Source organism: Balaenoptera borealis (assembly GCF_965194805.1).
Source record: "Balaenoptera borealis genome assembly, chromosome: 8".
NCBI lineage: Eukaryota > Metazoa > Chordata > Mammalia > Artiodactyla > Balaenopteridae > Balaenoptera > Balaenoptera borealis.
The window spans coordinates 11,025,640-11,045,652 of NC_138865.1; the positions used below are offsets into that span (position 1 = coordinate 11,025,640).

General features: G+C 37.6%; 1 protein-coding gene across 1 annotated transcript in view; it reads right to left on the minus strand.

The window, feature by feature from the left end:
• Positions 1-20,013, minus strand: part of ESCO2 (establishment of sister chromatid cohesion N-acetyltransferase 2) — a 36,607-nt gene that overhangs the window by 14,562 nt on the left and 2,032 nt on the right. The window contains exons 2-9 of the mRNA XM_082402788.1: positions 19,394-19,462; positions 17,788-18,619; positions 14,532-14,625; positions 8,890-8,947; positions 6,017-6,143; positions 4,784-4,915; positions 3,692-3,781; positions 2,851-2,994 (exon numbers count right to left, since the gene is read on the minus strand). Of these exons, the coding sequence (XP_082258914.1) occupies positions 2,851-2,994; positions 3,692-3,781; positions 4,784-4,915; positions 6,017-6,143; positions 8,890-8,947; positions 14,532-14,625; positions 17,788-18,619; positions 19,394-19,446 (1,530 nt within the window). The 5' untranslated portion in view covers positions 19,447-19,462. The remainder of the gene's footprint in view (positions 1-2,850; positions 2,995-3,691; positions 3,782-4,783; positions 4,916-6,016; positions 6,144-8,889; positions 8,948-14,531; positions 14,626-17,787; positions 18,620-19,393; positions 19,463-20,013) is intronic.

Genomic DNA, 20,013 nt, shown 5'->3' on the forward strand with positions numbered 1-20,013 from the left:
GAATGAATAGAAGAGTATATGTATGAGTTAGCTGGCTATACAGATCTTCCTCAACTTATGATGGGATTACATCCCGGTAAATGTAGATTGTGGGCTTCCCTGGTGGCGCAGTGGTTAAGAATCCGCCTGCCAATGCAGGGGACACGGGTTCGAGCCCTGGTCCGGGAAGATCCCACATGCTGCGGGGCAACTACGCCCGTGCGCCACAACTACTGAGCCTGCGCTCTAGAGCCCGCGAGCCACAACTACTGAAGCCTGTGCGTCTAGAGCCCGTGCTCTGCAACAAGATAAGCCAACACAATGAGAAGCCTGCACACCGCAACGAAGAGTAGTCCCCGCTCGCCGCAACCAGAGAAAAGCCCACACACAGCAATGAAGACCTAACACAGCCAAAAATAATTAAATAAATAAATTTATTTAAAAAAAAGAAAAAGATCAAAGAAAGAAAAGGCCAAGTTGATCACTTTTACAGCCCATAGTACAAACCAACTGCTCTTCTCTCTCTACTGTCTGATAAACACACAAGAGACTATATATGTATATGTGTGGGTGTGTGGGTGTGTGCATATATATATATATGAGATGAAAAGCAGAAAAAAGGAAAATAAGAAAGATGGTAGAAATGAGGGGAAAAAAGGGAAGGCATGTATAAAAAGGAGTAAGATACAAAGCTACAGTAATGAAGACAATATGGTACTGGCACAAAAACAGAAATATAGATCAATGAAACAGGATAGAAAGCCCAGAGATAAACCCACGCACCTGTGGTCAACTAATCTTTGACCAGGAGGAGAGGCAAGCATATACAGTGGAGAAAAGACAGCCTCTTCAATAAGTGGTGCTGGAAAAACTGGACAGCTACATGTAAAAGAATGAAACTAGAACACTCCCTGACACCATACACAAAAAGAAACTCAAAATGGATTAAAGACCTAAAGGTAAGGCCAGACACTATAAAACTCTTACAGGAAAACATAGGAAGAACACTCTTTGACATAAATCACAGCAAGATCTTTTTTGACCCACCTCCTAGAGTAATGGAAGTAAAAACAAAAATAAACAAATGGGGCCTAATGAAACTTCAAAGCTTTTGCACAGCAAAGGAAACCATAAACAAGATGAAAAGACAACCCTCAGAATGGGAGAAAATATTTGCAAACGAATCAACAGACAATGGATTAATCTCCAAAATATATAAACAGCTCATTCAGCTCAATATTAAAGAAACAAACAACCCAATTAAAAAATGGGCAGAAGACCTAAATAGACATTTCTCCAAAGAAGACATACAGATGGCCAAGAAGCACATGAAAAGCTGCTCAACATCACTAATTATTAGAGAAATGCAAATCAAAACTACAATGAGGTACCACCTCATACCAGTTAGAATGGGCATCATCAGAAAATGTACAAACAACAAATGCTGGAAAGGGTGTGGAGAAAAGGGAACCCTCTTGCACTGTTGGTGGGAATGTAAATTGATACAGCCACTATGGAGAACAGTATTGGACGTTCCTTAGAAAACTAAAAATAGAACTACCACATGACCCAGCAATCCCACTACTGGGCATATACCCAGAGAAAACCATAATTCAAAAAGACACATGCACCCCAATGTCCATTGCAGCACTATTTACAACAGCCAGGTCATGGAAGCAACCTAAATGCCCATCGACAGATGAATGGATAAAGAAGATGTGGTACATATATACAATGGAACATTACTCAGCCATAAAAGGGAACGAAATTGGGTCATTTGTAGAGACGTGGATGGACCTAGAGGCTGTCATACAGAGTGAAGTAACTCAGAAAGAGAAAAACAAATATCGTATATTAACGCATATATGTGAAATCTAGAAAAATGGTACAGAGGAACCGGTTTGCAAGGCAGAAATAGAGACACAGATGTAGAGAACAAATGTATGGACACCAAGGAGGGAAAGCGGGGGTGGGGGGAGGTTGGTGGTGTGATGAATTGGGAGATTGGGATTGACGTATACACACTAATATGTATAAAATAGATAACTAATAAGAACCTGCTGTATAAAAAAAATAAATAAAATTCAAATAATAAAATAAAATAAAAAGGACTAAGAGCATCGTTTCAAGATGTACTGAGACAGATAAGTATTTTTAAAAGGAAGGAGACATAAGTGTGGGACATTATAAAGTCAGGTTTAAAGAACACATTTGAACTATAAGTCTTCTTAGCTAAAGATTACCCTGTAAGCTCCTTGAAAGGCAAAAACTATATATCTCTATTGTAGAACAAGGGTTGGTAACCTTTTTCTGTATGGGTTCAAATTTTAAATACTTTAGGCTCTTTGGGCCACGTGGTCTCTTTTGCACTGACTCAACCCTGCCTTTGTAGCACAAAAGCAACCACAGATTAATATGGAAATGAATGAGCATGGTTGTGTGTCAATAAAACTTTACAAAAACAGGTGGAGGGCCACACTTGGCCCATGGGCTATTGTTTGCTCCTCTGCCAGAACACTGCCAATTAGTATCCAAAGTAGATTCTAATTAAGGCACAAGTAAGGACTATGTTGCCAAATATATTTACCTGCACTAAGCCACATGTGTTCAATAACTGAGCTTATTTAAAATACTATACTTTATAGTCCAGGTATATAAAAGACAACATGAACTTAAGACTGACTTATCCTGCTTATATAAGGCAAAATACCAGATATAATAGAAAAACATGACTTCAATTATCTATATGGTCAAGGATATTTTAGAAGGAAAAATTCATTAATGGTAGCATTCTTAAATGCTTGAGACTTCTCCCAACTACTTTATTTTGCTCACAAATTATACCAGCAATTTATTAGACATATATGATACCTGTTTGATGGGCTCTGCAATTAAACATCCAACTACTTTCTTTTCATCAGAAATAAAGAGAAAAGTTTTGGTTTTGTTTGGACATCTGGGAACAACTTGCTGGAAGCCCAATTCATAATCGACAAGTTCTTGGACATCTTCGACCTAATGATGTTAAAAACCAAAAGATGTGAATTTGTTTTAAAAAGTATAATAGAAAATATACATATTTATATACACAAAAAGTATGATTACCATGTTTTGCCTCTTTTATCTCTACTTCCTAAATTTACACAATCCCAAAATTATTTCACTATTGATGCGTGTCTCTACCACTTTGGAAACAGGGTTTTAAGAAACTATTTTAAAGATTGCTTACAGCAGACAGAAATTCAGACCCTTGGGAGGGATAAGGAGTAGGACAATTTTATTTCAGCTTTATTCATTGTTCACTGGGGCTAAACATCCAGCCCAAGAAACAAACGCAACACCAACATAAGAATTAGACTCTGGAGCCATTAATTTCTCATTATTAAAAAGTTTAGTTTCTCTCTCACAAATTGAAGATGTAGGTAAAAGATAAGCTATAGAGCCTTATCTGTCTTCTTTAATCTCTCCACCTGACGCTCCTTTGTCTTGTAACTGTAAGTTTAATTTTGTATGATGTACTATGAAAGTCTTCCTTATAACTGTACCAAAGTACAGCGGATTATCTATTAGCAAAGGTATTTTACAGTTCAACATAGGTTGATTTCTTGGTAGAGAATGGGGAGAGTAGGAGGAAAACGAAGATTGAGAAAGTAACACTATAAATCAACTACATTTCAATTAAAAAAAGAAAAGAAAAACTAATGTGCCACACCTTTCTGATAGCATAACTCGGATCATGTGACAGGACCAACACAATTTTCCCATCCCAAAATTCTGCTACGACACGTTCTTTTTTCCAGCCCTGCCAAAGGAAAAAAAAAGTCACAGTTTAATCTGAAGAGGAAAAAAAATTAAATAATATGGTCTGGAGAGAACAAAAAGATGGACAATGAATGATACAAAAAAGATAAAACCCAACTACAGGAATGTGGTAAGGGAAATAAAAGATGCCTAAAACAAAGTGTCTGCCCTCCAGGGGTTGACACCCTATCAGGAGACATGTAAACAATCTATTATAAAATAAGTTGAAGTCAAATAAGAGCCCTTCATAGGAATATAGAGAAAAAAACAATGAATTATCAGGGGTGTGAAGGTGGGGGAGGGGTGGGATAAGCAGAGGGGTTTTTTTTTGGGTCGCACCAGCAGCAAGTAGGGTCTTAGTTCCCTGACCAGGGATCGAACCTGCACCCCCTGCACTGGCAGCGCAGAGTCTTAACCGCTCGACTGCCAGGGAAGTCACCAAGCAGAGTTTTAATAAATAAGGCTAAAAATATTATGAAGGCATGAACTACAGCAATAAAAATAGGGAGAAAAGGGAGTGCATTTGAGTAGCAGGTGTAGTCATAAAGATAAGGCCAACAATAGGATGTATCTGGAGTAGGAGGGTGCTTGATGAAGAGGTGGGACCTCTCTTCTCAGTAAAGAAAAAGTCTGGAGAAGTCGTAGAAAAGCCGTTTTTCTAAGGTTATCTATAAAGAAGAAACTAAAGTGAGGAAAGGAGAAACTCCTCAAGTCTTTGAGTTTTGTATCTTGACTGCTCAGCTCTGAAAGCTAGAGGTAAGGATGCAGGGTGTTCACTCAACCTAGAACAATAGCTTCTCTTATATTAGGACAGGAGGTTTGAAGTGGCACTTTTATTAAAACTTAACTTTTAAATACCAACAGTCTCAAATATTAAGGACAACAAAATTGCAGATGATGAAATATTTTTGGACACATAGATCTTTCCATATTTGGGCAAAAGAGATGTAAAAGCAGCTTCACTCTTTAGAACAAATGGAAACGACTATATTTTTTTACTTACTGCGTATTTGATTCCCTCCAGAAATCTGTGGTGGTGCTGAACATGCTGCAGTTCATCCTCGGGGCTGGAAGCAGTGTAGATCATGCCACAGGACCTACACATGGTGGCTCCAAAATGTTTCTGACCAGCGTCCTACAATTGGAAGAGAAAAAAAAATCCTATCTAAACACATCACAGTTAGCTCTACATTTAGTTCATGTAAATTTGTCCATTCATTCAAATTTGTCCTCATTTTTTTTTTTATGCTGGCACAGGTGAAATACTAAATGAAAGTCTGGTTACTCTATCTTCTTCTCTCTCCACATAAACAAAATGGAATAAGAAGAGCCCTAAACGTGCAATAGTGATGAAAGAAGTGAAACTGCCTCTTTGGACAGTGAGAAAAAAATCAAGATTCTTTAGCTGGACCCATAGTTCTAGGAAGCAATAAGATTAAATCATAAATATTATAGCTAAGATGAACAATGGAACTTCCTTATTAAGCTCTTATACGAGAGGCCTAAAAAAGCCTCATTTCAAAGAGGTAGAGCAAAAATTTCAGGACTTATACATTCATTATATAGTATTTTTTCCTTAAGTGGTTAGGAGTCTAAAAAGTCTTTTCCCCAAGAGTTGATAAAAAATAAGTATAATACATAGTAAAAGTTCAGGAAAAGCGCAGATAAATTAGTGAATATAGAGAATTCAGGGATATTCAATGTCAAGGCTTATTAATTCCCATTCTATCTCATAAGGCATTGCTTAATGCTACCGAAAAATACCAAATTTTGAATTGTCTATATAGGCGTTTGCAAACTTTCTACCAAGGGCCAGAAAATAAACATTTTAGGCTTTGCAGGACACACATATTCTTTTTTTCCAACCCTTTAAAAATGTAAAAGCCATTTTTAGCTCACAGGCCATGGTCCAGATTTGGCCCACAGCCATAGTCTGCCAAACCCAGGTCTAATGCAATGTTGCTATTCTCATTAAGTCTTTTATAGATGAACAATAATTTTCCTTATCCAGAGGCAACTCATTCATCAGCATTCTACTAAGTTGCTAGGACTGCCCAACACCATCAGTTCAAAAATGTACTTGACTAGCTTTAAATGCTGCCACTACAGCAAAGGTAGCATTTACAAACTCAGAATATCTACAACCCCTGGTAACTATGCTTAGACAACATGTCAGACTTCAGGTTCTATATGTGAGAGCCACGTACAGGAGGAGCTTTGTTTTAAATTTACTCACAATGACGAGCTGGTCTTTTGTTTCTTTATTTGCATCTCTGGTATTAGTATTTTTCTGTATATTGATTTGTTTCAAGAAGTTAGTAGATGTGACAGATCCCACAGAAGACTGTTCTTCAACTAGAGATCTTGAAGTAGAAAGTTGGTAAGTATTATTTAATAATTTAAAAATATTTGACAAATTATAATGAAAAGAAAAGAAATGTATATAACATTTGCAGAGGACTTTGCAATTTTTAGGGCTTTCTATTGACATAACTTGATGAAGTAATAGGGCTAGAAACAATGAGAAACCTGAGGCCCACTCAGACAGGATCGGTAAACTACTCAAGGTAAAGTAACTAGTGAAGAATGGCAGAAAGACTCAAATCCCTGTCTTCTAACTCCACATCCAAGGGATTTCATCTACAGTATCAGCTGCATATATGCAGGATTTCTCTGTAAGTCGACGTCACCCTTAAAATTTAATCTTTTCTTGCTTTATCAAACCTTAGGACAATATTTACGCATGTAGGCATAAAGAAACTCCTGGAATACCACAGCAGATAAGTAGACTCTAATACTGAATCTCACAGACCCACAGGAAGTCAGTCATCAGCACATTATGATCCAACAACTTTTTACTGGGGCAGTGAGTGAGGCTAATACACTCGCTAGTCCGCATGCCTAAAGCAGCACCCTACTATTCTCAAATTCTTAGAGAAAAAAAAAAATTGGCTGGATAGATGTTGTTGAGGCAACCTTTTCACATTAGGAGAGAACGCTGGGACTGGCTTATAGAGATTGCAAACAGGAGCCCTTCGGCCAAAACCAGCTAGCAAATGTTTTGATCAACTCGCACAGAGTTTAAAACTTTGGATTAGCTACCAATATTTTAAAATCTAGAGATTCCACTTAAAAATGTGTCTTTCCAACATTGCAAAAACACTGTAAGATCATTAGACCTCTGTTTCATCGAAGAATCTACTAGTTGGAGCTACACAGCACATGCTCTTTTAGGTGGGGCATGCTTCTCCAGTTGGCTCCAGTCTCTGCCCAGCCTGGCTGGCTCTGTAGGCACTGAGTTTGTAACCCTTGCCTTATAATGAAATGACCTTTTTCCAAGGATCAAAGAAATAGAAATCTCTAGAGAGTAGAGGCAAGGGAAAAAACCAAGTACCCAAAGCAAGGGGTTCAAACAGAAACTGATACTGACAAATGAAAAAACACTGGAAAAAAACCCTGTCTAACGCTTTATGCTAACCCAAGGTGTCTTGCTAGCAACTGACTAGAAAATGGCTTTCAAACTGACTTGACAAACCTATGGTGAGAAATATATTTCACATCATGACCAATACAGATACATATATATAACTGAAAAAAAAAGGATTCACTAAATACACTTACTACGTGAGAGATGCATTATTCCATTCAAAAAAAATGCTAGATGTGATGCCCTTAAACTGATTTGATAAACTACTAATGCCTGTAACATAAAAAACACTTGTCTAGGTCGCTGACCCCCTCCACCCCTTATACAACGTTTGCTAAGTACCACAGCTCTTGCCATCTCTGCATGCGTGACCGCAATCTCTTTATTTCTATCCTAGCAATTTTAACAGTTTATTATACGTATTTGTTTAAATGCCTGTCCTCTTCTAACCATAACTTCCTTGATAGCAGGACCATGTGTTATTTACCTTCACATCTCTAAAACTCGGTGTACTTCAGTACCACATGGTACTCTATAAATGTTTGCCAAACGTGAGACTACAAATCCAAAGAATCTGTAAACTACCTAAAGTAAAACTCACAGATTAAACCACAAGAAATTGATGATATCTGATTTTTTAGGTCCTACATAATGAGCAAATTTCAAATGATTCAACCGACAGTCTCCTAATATCTCCTTATGCTAGGTTAAATTAGTTTATATGCTGTTATTAGCTAATTGTGGTAGGTTTCAATCCTCAATAAATAGTCATGAAAGAAGACGGATGAGAAAAGGGAAGGGTGAAAAAAACTAGGAATATGGCCTTTGAAGGGGAAAAGTTGCCCAACCAACCCAATCTCCAAGGCAATTTAGGGTAAGATGCCCTAAGAGTAGGAGAACTTACCTAGGAAGTACCTTGCTCAATACCTTTAGTTGTTTATCATCAAACAGGGAGAAAAGAACCAAAGCTGCTTAGCGAGATGAGACGTTCAGACTATAAGAAACTTCTTTTTCAGAGCTTTTCCACTTATGCTCACATGTACCCATGCCTCCCGCACTTCCAGTTTTAGTTTTGACCAGGATAGTGGTAGCTTCAGCTGGGATTTGTAACAGCATTAAGCTGCTGCAAGTTACTTACTCCTCTGGCCAGAGTCTCCTCATCTATAAGATGGGGTAACGATGGTATCCACACCATGAGGTTGTAAACGCCCATTAAACATGAACTATTATCCATATGTTGTCACACAGGGGAGGCAATACAGCCTAATGGGCTTTGGTTAAAATATGGATTCTAGTCCTGGCCCTGCCAACTATAATAGCTGTGCAACCGTGGCTGAATTACAAACAGTTTTCTCAGCTGAAAATGGTAATAATAGCATCAACCTTCTAGGTTGTTGTGGGGATAAGTGAAATAATGGATATAAACTACTTATTATGGGTCAGGTACTATATAAAAACGTAGCAATTATTGCTATTCAAGTCCACAAAGGTCTTTTCCTTCTCTCAACTCTTCAAGTTTTTATGAAGTTTCTATGAGAGGATCTGATTTCATCTCCAATTCTCAATATCTCTTTAATGGGGAAGAAAAACAATGTTCTCCAAATTAAATAGTGTAAGAAAGAAAAAGAGACCCAGTGGTCTCACAGTTAAACCTTGAACATTAAAATAAGAGTGACACTTACCTTTTTGTGTTGACTGAAGACACGGTGAAGATGGGATAGACAAGGGTCTCAGGAGAAACTTGTAGGCAAAAAGGTGACAATAATTTGTATCACAGAATAAACTTAAAGCTTTAAAGCATAAGAGTATAAAGGTTAATAAGACCAAAATACTCACATTACTTGATTTCAAGACTTAACAGTAATCAGGACAGTATGGTATTGACAAAGGGATAGACAAATAGATCAATGGAACAAAATAGAGAGCCCGGAAACACCCATGCAGATACAGTCAAGTGATTTTTGACAAAGAGACATAAGTTAATGCAATGGAGAAAAGACAGTCATCAAATGGTGCTGGAACAATTTGACATCTACATGCAAAAAAATGACAACACTCACATAAAAATTAACTCAAAATGGATCACAGATCTAAATGCAAAATGTAGAACTATAAAACTTCTAGAAGAAACATCCACATGAACTTGGGTTTGGTAATATTTTTTTACATACAACACCAAAAGAACAATACATGAAAGAAAAATTAAATGAGTCAGACTTTATCAAATTTAAGTGTTTTGCTCTGCAAAAACTGTTAAGAGAATAAAAAGACAAGCCACAGACTAGGGAGTAGATACTTTCAATCATATTTCTGATCAAAGATTTGTATCCAGAATATAAAAAGAAGTCTTAAAACTCAATAATAATAAGAAAAGTCCAATTAAGAATGGGCAAAAGATCTGAACAGACCCTTCTCCAAAGACATACAGATGGCAAATAAACACATGAAAAGATGTTCTGCATAATTTGTCATTAGGGAAATGCAGATTAAAAGCACAATGAGCTATTACTACACACCTATTAGAATGGCTAACATCCAAAAAACTGACAATAACAAATGCTGGAGGGAATGGGGAGTAACAGGAACTCCCATTCATTGCCGGTGGGGATGCAAAATGGCACAGTTGCTATGGAACATTTTGGCAGTTTTTTTATAATGTTTAACATAGATTTGCCACATAACCCAGCAATCATGCTTGTAGGTATTAACCCAAGTGTTATGAAATCTTATGTCCACAGAATAACATGTACACAAATGTTTATAGCAGCTTTATTCATAATTGCTTAAAACTGAAAGCAACCAAGATGTCCTTTAATGGAGGAATGGATAAAGAGACTATGTATGGTAATTCCATAGTTCAGCAGAAAAAAGGGAATGAACTATTAATATATGCAACAACACACATGAATCTTAAACGCATTTTACTAAGTGAAAGAAGTCAGACCCAAAAGTCTACGTCTACCTATTGCATGACTGCATTTGTGTGACATTTTTACCGGAAAAGGTAAAACCATGGGGACAGAAAACAGATTAACGGTTGCCAGGGGGATGAAGAAGGGTAGAATAGGTGACTACGAAGGATACACACAAGGGAAATTTTAGGATGAGAGATCTGTTGTTCTGCAGGGTACTGGAGGGGTTGATTCATGGCTCTATGCACTTGCAAAATCCATAGAATTATATATAACAGAGAGTAAAATTGAATGTATGTATAAAAAAAAAAAAATCAACCATGATGTTGAGGGACCCCAAGATGGAATGCAGACTGTGACAAATGAATCTAACTGCATTAGAACTGCACGGAGAACTGCACTGAAGGAGACCGTGGAAGAAAGGAAAGATGACCTAAGTAACTTTACAAAACAACATTTTGACTAGAAATTGGAAGGCTAAAGACAAAAGGACTGTACTTAAATGGTACACGCTGGTAAATGTGTTTCCCACAGGAGTATGAATTAATTCTGAAACTGTGTTGCAGGTATATTGGGACTGTACTTAATTACGTAGGCGCCCAGTGGCTGGGAGGAGCCAGGTTCTCACTATCTGAGAGAAGTTACAGATAAGCACAAAAGGAAGGGACGGATAAACCCTGTGGGACTGGATTAGTCGGAGACATCAAGTTTGAACTTAGTTTCTTTAGCATATGTACAGATGGAGAGATGCACAAACAATTATAGATGTGTGCATATACATGGATTAGGATACATACATATATTGATATTTTCTAGCTCTGTCTGCTGAGAGGGCCTAGGAGCCACGACACTCCAGTAGCAACAAGCACACCAAGTCCAGAACTTGGTTTCTAAATTATATTCCCCAGCAGAAGGAACTAGGGTTCCTTGGAGAAGTGGCCGAGTCTAGGACTGCGTCAAAGCAAACGCAAGGATGAGCCGGGAGCATCTTGTAGTGACAGAAAGTAAGAAGGAAGTGCTCAAAAAGCAAAAGAAGGGGACAGGTCAAAGAGAACTGACCTGAAAATATCTCCCAATGGTCAAAGCTGGAACAATATGAGCAACAGAATATATAAATAATGTAGTATTAAATTTTAACCCAAAATATAAAATATTCATGAGTGCATACTGATGAATATCCAGGAGTCCATTTATTTATTTAAAGATTGAATAAATAGGGACTCCCCTGGTAGTCCAATGGTAAAGAATCCATCTTCCAATGCAGGGGATAAGGGTTCAATCCCTGGTCAAGGAGCTAAGATCCCACATGCCACGGGGCAACTAAGCCTGCACGCCGCAACTACTGAGCCTGTGCGCCTCAACTAGAGAGCCCGCATGCCAGAAACTACAGAGCCCACACACTCTGGAGCCTGTGCGCCACAACTAGAGAGACAAAACCCACACACCACAACTAGAGAGAAGCCCGCACACCACAACAAAGAGCCCGTGCACTGCAACAAAAGATTCTACATGCCGCGATGAAGATCCCGCGTGCCATAACTAAGACCCGACGCAGACAAAAAAATAAAATAAAGACAACTCTTCTTTACAGAAGGAATCCAAATTGGGCTTCCCTGGTGGTGCAGTGGTTAAGAATCCGCCTGCCAATGCAGGGGGACACGGGTTCGAGCCCTGGTCCAGGAAGATCCCACATGCTGCAGAGCAACTAAGCCTGTGCACCACAATTACTGAGCCTGCGCACTAGAGCCCGCGAGCCACAACTACTGAGCCTGCGTGCCACAACTACTGAAGCCCACGCGCCTAGAGCCCATGCTCTGCAACAAGAGAAGCCCCGCAATGAGGAGCCCGTGCACCGCGATGAAGAGCAGCCCCTGCTCGCCGCAGCTAGAGAAAGCCCGCGCGCAGCAACGAAGACCCAATGCAGCCATAAATAAATAAATAAATAAATAAAACTAAATCTAGAAAAAAATAAAAAATAAAGGATTATTTTTAAAAATAAAATAAGGGAACATTGTTTAAAAAAAAAAAAAGAAGGAATCCAAATAATATATGAAAAATCTTCCTCTCTAGGAAATGAAACTTAATCCCCACCCCTCCCTGAAAGGGCAGGCCAGACTTAGTGACTTACTTCCAAAGAACAGAGTTTGGGAAAGGAAAAAGGGTAACTTTTACAGTGGAGAAATAGGGCAAACCTGACCTTCACCAAGTGACAGAGGTTAACATCATCTGTAATATCATGTGGACATCAGCACCCAATACGATGTGGTGAGAAGGGCAGTTCACCCCAGTGGCATTCTTCCCCCAAACCCATAACCCCAGTCTAATGATGAGGAAAACATCAGATAAACCCAGGTTCAGGAACATCCAGATAAGATATCTGGCCAGGACTCCTTAAGAATGTCAAGGTCATGAAAAACATGGAAACAAAGAAAAGACTGAGAAAATATCACAGACCAGAGGAGACTAGGGAGACATGACAGCTAAATGCAATATGATCCCCAGGGTGGATCCTAGAACAGAAAGGGGACATTAATGGAAAAATTGATCAAATCCAAATACAGTCTAGAGCTTAGTTAATAGGAACATACCAATGATCTAAGTTTCTTAGTTCTGACAAAGGTACCACAGTAATTTAAGATGCTAACAAAGGGGGAAAGAGGGTAATACAGGAACTCTCTGTATTATCTTTACAACTTTTCTGTAAATCTAAAATTACTACAAAATAAAAAGCTTATTAAAAAAAAGAAAAAAGGTGTGAGTTCCCTGGTGGTTAGGACTCGGAGCTTTCACTGACCAGGTGTAACCCCTGGTCCAGGAACTGAGATCCCACAAGTCGCATGGCATGGCCAAAAAAAAAAAAAAAAGTAAAAGAAAGAAAAAAGTTAAATAGTAGTTGATTAGAGAAAAATAGTACATTGAAAGTATGCTATTTAGTAAAAGAGCAAACTTTTAACTTTGCACTGAAAAATAATTAGAACTCATTCTCTAGAAACAAGGCCAAGACAGTTGAGAATCTGACCTGCTATGGATAAGTTGCTTAACCTTAAGTCTGTTTCCTCATCTGTAAAATGGGCATACAAACTTATTTCCTAGGGTTGTTGTAAGAATTAAATGATAAATTAGTTATTAAGTAATAAGGTTTTATCATTTGTTTACTACCTTTATGAATTTTGCCATATGCTTGTACCATCTGTTCTTTTGTTTGTTTGTTTGGTCATGCAGAGTGGCATGCAGAATCTTAGTTCCCCAACCAGAGATCGAACCTGTGCCGCCTGCAGTGGAAGCACGGAGTCTTAACCACTGGACCGCCAGGGAAGTCCCTTGTACCATCTGTATTATATTTTATTTATTAAATATTTTTCCTTAAATGGACTTAGACAGTGTACTAAAATAAATTTATTTTTAAAGAAAATTTTATAACTATTGTAAATGAAAAGCCGTTATTATTTTTCTGCTCCAGGTTCTGTCATAGCAGGGATAGCACAACCCATGGAAAACACAAAGCGTACTAAACATTTAGCACTGCCTGGTACATAGTCAGCAGCTAATAAGTACTCGTTATTAACAGTGTATCTCAGAATAACCATTATGAATCATCATTCTGTATATCCTTATGTCATTAGATCCTCTTAAGGGCTATTTTGCTTTTAGTTTTATCTTTGTTTTCTTCCTGTGAGCTACAGTTTCTCACTATAGTCTGCATATCTACTTCTAGAATTTTAATTTATTTCCAAATTTATAGATATAATGAACAAGTTAAAGTTACAAAGAATCTGGCTGGTAAGTAGAATGTTAATCAACCTCTTTATATATTCATAGTTTAGTAAATACTGTTTAAGTGAACAGTGACACCGTAAGTTAACAATAGGATTTCAGGACTAAGAGAAATTTAAAAATTAAGACTAACCCCTTACTTTAGAGATCTCTTCCCTAGATCACACAGTTAATTAGTGGCAGACCTAGACAAAACCCCAAGGTTCCTGTTGCCCAATTCAGTGCCCTTTAATGGTCTTTTAAATTCTGCTTACAACTGGGCTTTGATCATAGATATATAACAAATTGTTTTCACTCCCTCCTACTATTTGGGGTAAAAGGTAGGTAGGGTATGTATGATAAGAACACCTGGCCCTAGAGAGCTTAAGTAACTTGGCCACATCTCACAGACCAATTAATCATCAGTATTTTGTCTTAAGTTCCAGCCTAAGGTCTCTTTGTCTCCTCCATAAAATGCACTGCACTGCTTATCATAGAAAACAGTGTTACCAAGATAAACACAAAGATACAGGTCACAGCTACTGAATATTTAAAAAACCCAAAATATTACTGTATATAATTTCATATTGACACATGTAATGAAGCATTATTACAAGCAAATAAACTCATTTTGAGAAGAAAACTTTTCTCTTACTTACCAGCCTTGTTCTCACTGAAAGACTCCTCTGAAGAAAAACTCTTATTTTCATCGGTTTTACATTCCCTTGAAGAAATGACTCTATCTGATGCATCCTGAAAATAATGAATAAGTAAAATTAAGGAAACCTATAATTCTTAATCATTTTCTATTTAGTGAATGAATCCCAATAGATCTGCTTCTAAAACAGAGTATGTAGTTTATTATGAATTATATTTCATAATGACCTTAAATTCTCAATTTGCAGTCAGTTTTAAGGAAAATTCCCTTTATATCTACTAAATGTAATATTTTAAAAGACAGAGTGTGCATATTTAAGTCTATAATTTGTCATCCTGTCAAAAATGTATTATTTCCTGACAAAGATGACAGAATGAAGATTATAGAACATCCCTTCTACAAAAATGAATTGAACAACAACAAAAAAATTAGTGAAAACAGCAAAAATTTCCCCAGCAGCTGCCAAGCTGAAAAGGAACAACTTTTTGTCACACGCTTTAAAATCAGGGAGCCAAGGAAAGAAAAAGAACATTCTGGAGTAGTTGGAGAGGCTTCTAAACTCCCACTTTTTGGGCAGTAGCAGGGACTAACACTACTTGTTTGGTGAGACTCAGAATATATAGCTTGGGGGAAAAGGAAAAAACTTTTGATTAAAGAGGAACTCATTCAACATCATAACATCTCAGAAGAGGTGAGACAACCCATCAGTGTGCCACTTCTCAGGGGTCCATAAGGAGTTGGGGAAAGGTTATGCACCCTCTAATGAAAATAGGATTCACCCTCATCTAGCAGAGATGAATACTAGTAGTGGGTATTTAACAAAACTTTAGGTAGAGAACAGAGCCCAGTTCCACAAATTTAAGATGCACAAAAGCCCAGCTTCTCAAACTACTAAAAACTAGGCAGAACCCAAAACCTAACCCCTTAAAATGAAGCTCAGAAAAAAAAGTCAGAAGAGTATTGCAGAGAAATCACCATGTCACTGTAACAAGACTGTCTCTTCATTATCAAATGGATGTGGAGAATACTAATCAGGACCCCTCCCCTACACGCACTTTGCTTCATTGGATTGAGAATTAATTTTAGCTTGAGTTATGCCCTAGATTTTTAAAAACTGAGTTATATTTATATACAGTGACATGCACAGATACAAAGTAGAGTTTGATGAATTTTTCATAAACTTATGTATCATGTAACTCAAACCCAAAACCCCTATCAAGATATAGGGTTATTTTTTTTTTTTTTTGGGTCAGAAATAAGATGAAGAATTAGTAGAGTTGCTGTTATGGCTTAGGCAAGCAAGAACATGCTCCATTTAACAATATACTTGGCAATACTTGATAGAAATGCTTACAAGGGCAGCAGGTAAATGAAATTAGCAGCAAAACTGGACTGATCTAGATATGTATCCATACGTTGATTTAGTGGAAGGAAATGAAGAGCCCATACCTGTCAAATGGTAGCCTGATACTCTGTTCTGGGAGATTACTGCCATGCAGGAATGTGGGCTTAGCTTTGCCAGAGTTCAATTTTTCATGAAACACCAGAAATCTGTTACCTTACATTTAAAAAAAAATGCTGGCTCTAAACATTATGTAGGCCAAGCAAACATCCATGGGCTGGACTTGGTCCACTGGCCACCAATTATAATCTTTGCCATTGAGATCTGAAATGTAGGAGACTACAAGAGGTAGGAACTGGGGTTGAATTTGGGAGGAGGCAATGAGAACAATAAGAGGAGGTGAGGAGGGAAATGACTGCAGAGAGAGTTTGAATTGCTCAGCAGTGTATGAGCCTCAGAGTGTATGTGAAAGCCTACAGCTGCAAGGGTTGTGATGAACATAAACAAGTCACCACAGACATGGAAGTCACCAAACTGGGAGCCCTTCTTAAGGCCTGTTGCCTGAACTACTTTCTGCACTTGGCTACATGGAAAAAAACCACCTTTCTCTCCCTACTGACAAGAGGTCAACAATAGAAGGTATAGACCTGCACTGTTTATTATGGTAGCCACCAGCCACAAGCAGCTAATGAGAACTTGCTACATGGCTAGTCCCAATTGATACATGCTGCCAGTGGAAATAAACATGGATTTCAAGGACTTGGTACAAAAAAAAAGAATGTAAAATATCTCATTAATAACTTTTTATATTGATGACATAGAAATAGTAACATTTAAAATATATTGGGTTAAACTTTTTAGATACTATCTTAATGTGGCCACTATAAGATTTTAAATTACGTGTATTGGTATTCTATCAGACAGCACTAGTCTAGGCCGGCTGTGACAAATAGGAGCACAATCAAAAAAGCACAGAACGGCACCCATGAAAACATACTATGTAAAATAAACAAAAATCCAACTATACATTCACAGTGATCATCTCCAAGTAGTGGGATTACAGAAGATACATTTTTTTTAAATTAATTAATTAATTAATTTTTGGCTGTGTCGGGTCTTCGTTTCTGCACAAGGGCAATACATATTTTTTATATTCTCTGTATTCTCTAAATTTTCTAGAATAAGCTAGCACTTTAAATAACGAGCTGAAACAAACAAACAAAAATATGCTCATTCTCTGGAAATCTACTACATGAATTTTATTATTTCTACTTTCTAAAAACACTGACTACCAAGTAAAAGTTACGTTTCTCTGGACCACAGTCATGAGGGAACTTAATGAGATGTAAACCTTAATGCCAAGAAGATGTTGCTGGGCTTCCGTAAGCCAAAAAAGGGAGGAAAAGCCCATCTTTCTACCCTGTCTCTAAATTCTTTATAGTGATGATACTATTTGGCTTCATAAAAGCAGTCCTACAGACTGTAAAGAAAACAAAATTTTGGGCTTCCCTGGTGGCACAGTGGTTAAGAATCTGCCTGCCAACGCAAGCAACACGGGTTTGAGCCCTGGTCCGGGAAGACCCCACATGCCGCAGAGCAACTAAGCCCGTGCACAACTACTGTGCTCTAGAACCCGCGAGCCACAACTACTGAAGCCCACGCACCCAGAGCCCATGCTCCACAAGAGAAGCCACCGCAATGAGAAGCCCGCACACCGCAACGAAGAGTAGCCCCTGCTCGCCACAACTAGAGAAAGGCCGCGTGCAGCAAGGAAGGCCCAACGCAGCCAAAAATAAAATAAATTTATAAAAAAAAAAAAGAAAACAAATTTTGTTCAAAGTTACATATATACAATGTATACTGAAGCTCTGTTATATAACCAGCTTAGTTTTAAAAGTGATACATTTACATTTACCTTTATTAATTTCTCTTCATTTTTACTTCTTTCACTCAGCAGCTCAGTGTTCAGTTTTTTTTCTACTAATAAACACTTTGGCACTTGCCTTGTCTCAAAACTTCTTTCATTGACAGTTTCCACATCAGACTCTTCAATAACTTCTGATTTATTCTTTTGGGTGAGTCCCAGTAATGGCTTATCTTCCAGGGGCAATTTTCTCAGAGAGGGTTTTTTCCTACTAACAAAAAAAGCCGCTCCTCCCTGGAGGGTAACTTGTGGTTTGACCTTTTGGCTTAGAACGCGAGGAGCCTTCAGATTATTTTCAGCTGAGTAACAATTATTCTCTTTCTCCACAATTGGCTTATAGGCCACTCGATTTGGCTTGGAATTTTTAGAATTCTTTGACACAGGCTTGATGCACTTATATCCTGGTTGACACTTAGCAGTTAAACTCTTCTGTGGTTTTTTGTTCATCTTCTTGGAGCAGGCTGGTTTTCCCTGCATTTTTTCTGTCACACTGGGATATGATCTATCTTCATTATTAGTTTTTAGACAAATGGATCTACTCTCTTTTATCAGCTTTCTCTCCAGTGGATTGAGGTACCACTTATCTTTGTTGTAAAAGGATATAGTAGACACAGCAGATTTAAATGGTGAACCTTGATTTGCAGATGGCAATCTATTTTTAGTCGTTTTGAGTGGACTTGAAATGAAATGGCCTTGTTGAGAGCAATGAATCTTTTCTTCATTTTTATCACTGCTTTGGCAAATGTGCTTTTTATTAGGTGATGGAAATATATTTTCAGTAAAGTCCGAAATTAATTTCTTTGATGGAATTTCTGATAATAGGCTATGAAAAGAAACACAGTCCATTGATAAATATTGTTATTTTGCTTCCATTTCTATGTCAATCTACTGCTAAGCAATAAACAGCTCTACCTGTAAGGCATATTAAAAATGCATCTTCTCCACCAAACATCCATCCATATACATTAGTAGTTTAACAGCAGAATTCTCAAATTCTGTCTTTACCAAACAAAGCATTTGAATATTTTTCAAAACTAAGATTCCAATGTTTGTAAAAATAAACACTGTTTACAAAGAAGCTTTGAGATGCATGTATATGTATATGTGTGTGTGTGTGTGTTTTAAAACCTATTTCTAAGTTTTGGCCATATACCTGCTATAATTTACCTAAAATGATTAATTTTATGTAATAAACTGACCACTTAGGGCTGTTCTATAATATATATCTCTGGTACGACATACATAGAGTATAGAGCTTTATAGGATTGCTTACGGATGAGTATCTACTATATGCAAAACAGTATGTTAAATATTACATAAGAGAGCAGTAAGGAGCAAGGTAATAAAAGATCTGACCCACATTTCCAAGCCATAGGAAACAGCCCTTTCTCTGATTCCCTCCAAAGGCCTTAAAGAATTAATTATGAAAGCTTACAGTATTTCCAGACTAGAATTAGAATATAAAGTATTACTGTAGCCACAAGGAGTAGGTGAATGGAAGAATGGAAATATTTAGAGACAGAAGAGAGGAGATAAAAAATGCAAGATGGTGGATTTTTCTTTTTTTAACAGTTTCTACTCATAGGATGAGACTCACTTATCACAGTTCAAAGAATGCTGCTTCCTTTTCCTTGGAGTTAAAGTTGACATCTTCTTAACTGAACTCCTAAAAGCAACAGAACAATATAATAACCAAATTAATCCAATGTGTATAGAAATCACTAAATCAAAATTATACTTTATAGGTCTGAAAGAGTTCTCAGATGGGTGACGGTCCATAAAGATCCAAAAAGGGGGCGGTGGGTTTAAAAAGCAAATCATTTTAATAAAGGTTTAAACCATGAAGGTAAAAAAAAAAAAAAAAAAAGGAAAAGGAAAAACACTACATCACAGTAGCAACTAATTCAGCAGGGACAGTACAATTTAATTAACTAATTAAGCAGGAATAGTACATGTTTCAAGCCGGAAAATGATCCTACCAAGGAGGAAGGATTTTACCCCATTTCAGGACACACCTTCCCCTCAATTAGCCTGATGAATCCATACCAAGTTTAATCACTTTATATTCTGGGCAGCTGTCCTTGCCACTGCCCTCACCCCTACCCCTCCCGCTGTTAGGTGCTCTTGCCCTAGGCTTCCATTCCATCCTGCACCTCCTTGGTATCCGTTTAGCACATTTTCTTGTTGTTAGTTTGACTATTTTTCTCAACAGCCTGC